The sequence below is a fragment of the Babylonia areolata genome, chromosome 5 (genome assembly GCF_041734735.1).
Source record: "Babylonia areolata isolate BAREFJ2019XMU chromosome 5, ASM4173473v1, whole genome shotgun sequence".
Taxonomy (NCBI): Eukaryota; Metazoa; Mollusca; class Gastropoda; order Neogastropoda; family Buccinidae; genus Babylonia; species Babylonia areolata.
In genome coordinates, this window is record NC_134880.1 from 49,308,037 (window position 1) to 49,310,536 (window position 2,500).

Consider the following 2,500-nt stretch of genomic DNA (forward strand, 5'->3'; position numbering starts at 1 on the left):
TATCCAGAGTCTGACTGTTCTACCTATTCTAACCATATTACGAAAATGATAATCATCGGCATAATATTTATTGTAGTTTTCTATTCGCCTATGAAATGTATCGATAATAATCCTCTATTCCGACATGCTCTGCTAACGTTATGAAAATATCTGTTTGTCCTGTATGAAAAAAATATGTGTAATGTAATCTAAAGAGGATCTGTTCTCGTTATGAAGAGGAAACTGTTATTCTCTTACTGTCAGAAACAAAACAACAACAACACAAAAAGCGAACAAAACAAAAGAAGTCACAAGGCACACATTTCTGTAGCCGTCACACTTTTCTTTCCACTTTTTTTTTTTTTAATTCATTATTCAAAATTATTCGCATGGAGTAAACAAGACAACTGTGACGAAAATATCAATGTACACATATGATCGTTTAGATGCTTCCACTGTTGCGACTATCGGTAGAGAGAAAAATGTTGACAGAGATTCAGATTTTGTGGACGTTAAAAGGGTGGCTTTATTTTTACTTCTTTGATGGCGATAATTTACTTCTAGGATTCGTCAAAAGTACATGAATAAATCCGGTATAAAAATTAATTGTCACAAGCGGTCAGGGCCTCAAGTCACTACAGTTATATAGTGGGTTAGTGTGGACCGTTTTGTTCTTATTTGAGTTCTATCATCTGCCCTGGACGTATCTTTCACTTTATTATATTTCATTATAATTGCTTTTTTTGCGTGTTATATCTAACATTTTTACACAAACCTAGGACAGGCTCTCATTGCCATTTTCGTTGCTTCCCTACAGCCTCAGATGTTAGAAACGGAACAGCTACTGCACGAGCTGCAGGACTTCGACGAGAAGAAACGAGAAGAGCGCAGACGACAGCTGGAGCGCATGCACCAGAGGAGGGACGAGGTCCGTGCCAGAACTACACCCAGGCCCCCAGCGAACGTGCGGTCGTCCAGGGACTCCTTGAAGAAAAAATAGACATTGTTCTGGGTGTTGGTCAACTGGTTAGGGGCTGGTGAACGTAAAGACAACAATAAAAAATATTTAAAAAAAAACAACTAAAAAAACCCAACTACAACCGCAAATAGTTCCCAGCTATGGTTGTTTTGACTGTGTTATTTTTACACGCTGCTAATGATTTTTGATCGAGAAGGTTGACAAAGACAATAAGGGTGTTGTGTTGTGAAAGTGATTGCGTTATTTTTTACACGCAGCTAATGCTTTTTGATTGAGGTTGATAAAGACAATTAGGGTGTTGTGCCGTGAAAGAAGTGGTTGTGTTACTAATGCTTTTGGATCGAGTTTGATAAAGGCGATTGGGGTGTTGTGTTGTGAAAGTGGTTGTGTTATTTTTACACGCAGCTAATGTTTTTTGATCGATAAAGCTGAAAATGACAATTGGGGTGATGTGTTGAAAGTAATTGTGTGTTGTTGTTTTTACAGGCTCTTAATGTTTTAATCGAGACAGTTGAGAGGGGCGATCGGGGTTTGCGTTCTGCCCTTCGGTTTGGACAGAAATGTATGCAAGGAAAAAATGCCAATATTACTTGATAATGTGAGCAAGAACTGTATTCAAGACAAAAATGCCAACAGAACAATGTGAGCAAGAACTGTATTCAAGACAAAAAATGCCAACAGAACAATGTGAGCAAGAACTGTATTCAAGACAAAAATGACAACAGAACAATGTGAGCAAGAACTGTATTCAAGACAAAAATGACAACAGAACAATGTGAGCAAGAACTGTATTCAAGACAAAAAATGCCAACAGAACAATGTGAGCAAGAACTGTATTCAAGACAAAAATGCCAACAGAACAATGTGAGCAAGAACTGTATTCAAGACAAAAATGACAACAGAACAATGTGAGCAAGAACTGTATTCAAGACAAAAATGACAATAGAGCAATGTGAGCAAGAACAAGTCTAGCATATGACGTGGTACTGTTCCTGCTGTATTCTTTGATATAATTTCCACATGTGCATCATATCACGGCACGGCACGTAGTCTGTGACAGTCTATCGTAGTCTATGGATAGAGTCCTGCGTAGTCTGTGAGAGTCTATGGGAGTCTGTTATTGGTAGGCCATAATGAACAGTTCAGAGTACATATCTTCCACGATCTCCTGTGTTTGTGGCTCCAGAACAAATGGCACCTGTTTTGTCCGTCTTATTTCTTCGGCTGATACACACACTGGGCACCACTTCAAAGGGTAGCTTTTTGTGGATTAATATTTCGTTTTCGTCACACGATTATTGTAAACTGCCATTACATTTATTCTGCGGAAGGTAACAAGAGTGAGCGCATTATTTCACTGATTATTTGTTTGTCTTTTTTTTTTTTGTCTTTTTTTCTTTCATTGTTCCAATGTTTTGAATAATTATGGAAGAGGCATTCTGTATCGATTTTTTGTCCGTGTTGTATTGGAGCAGTGAAGGTATGACTCGGTTTCAAAATAGTATACAAGTTATACAATGGTGATGTTTTGTCAGTAAGTCG

At 37.9% G+C, this 2,500-nt stretch overlaps 1 protein-coding gene across 1 annotated transcript in view; it reads left to right on the forward strand.

The window, feature by feature from the left end:
- The window catches only part of LOC143282129 (voltage-gated potassium channel KCNC1-like), a 106,608-nt gene that overhangs the window by 103,895 nt on the left and 213 nt on the right, over positions 1-2,500 (forward strand). The window contains exon 8 of the mRNA XM_076587654.1: positions 797-2,500. This exon is cut by the window's right edge and continues 213 nt beyond it. Within this exon, the coding sequence (XP_076443769.1) occupies positions 797-979 (183 nt within the window). The 3' untranslated portion in view covers positions 980-2,500. The remainder of the gene's footprint in view (positions 1-796) is intronic.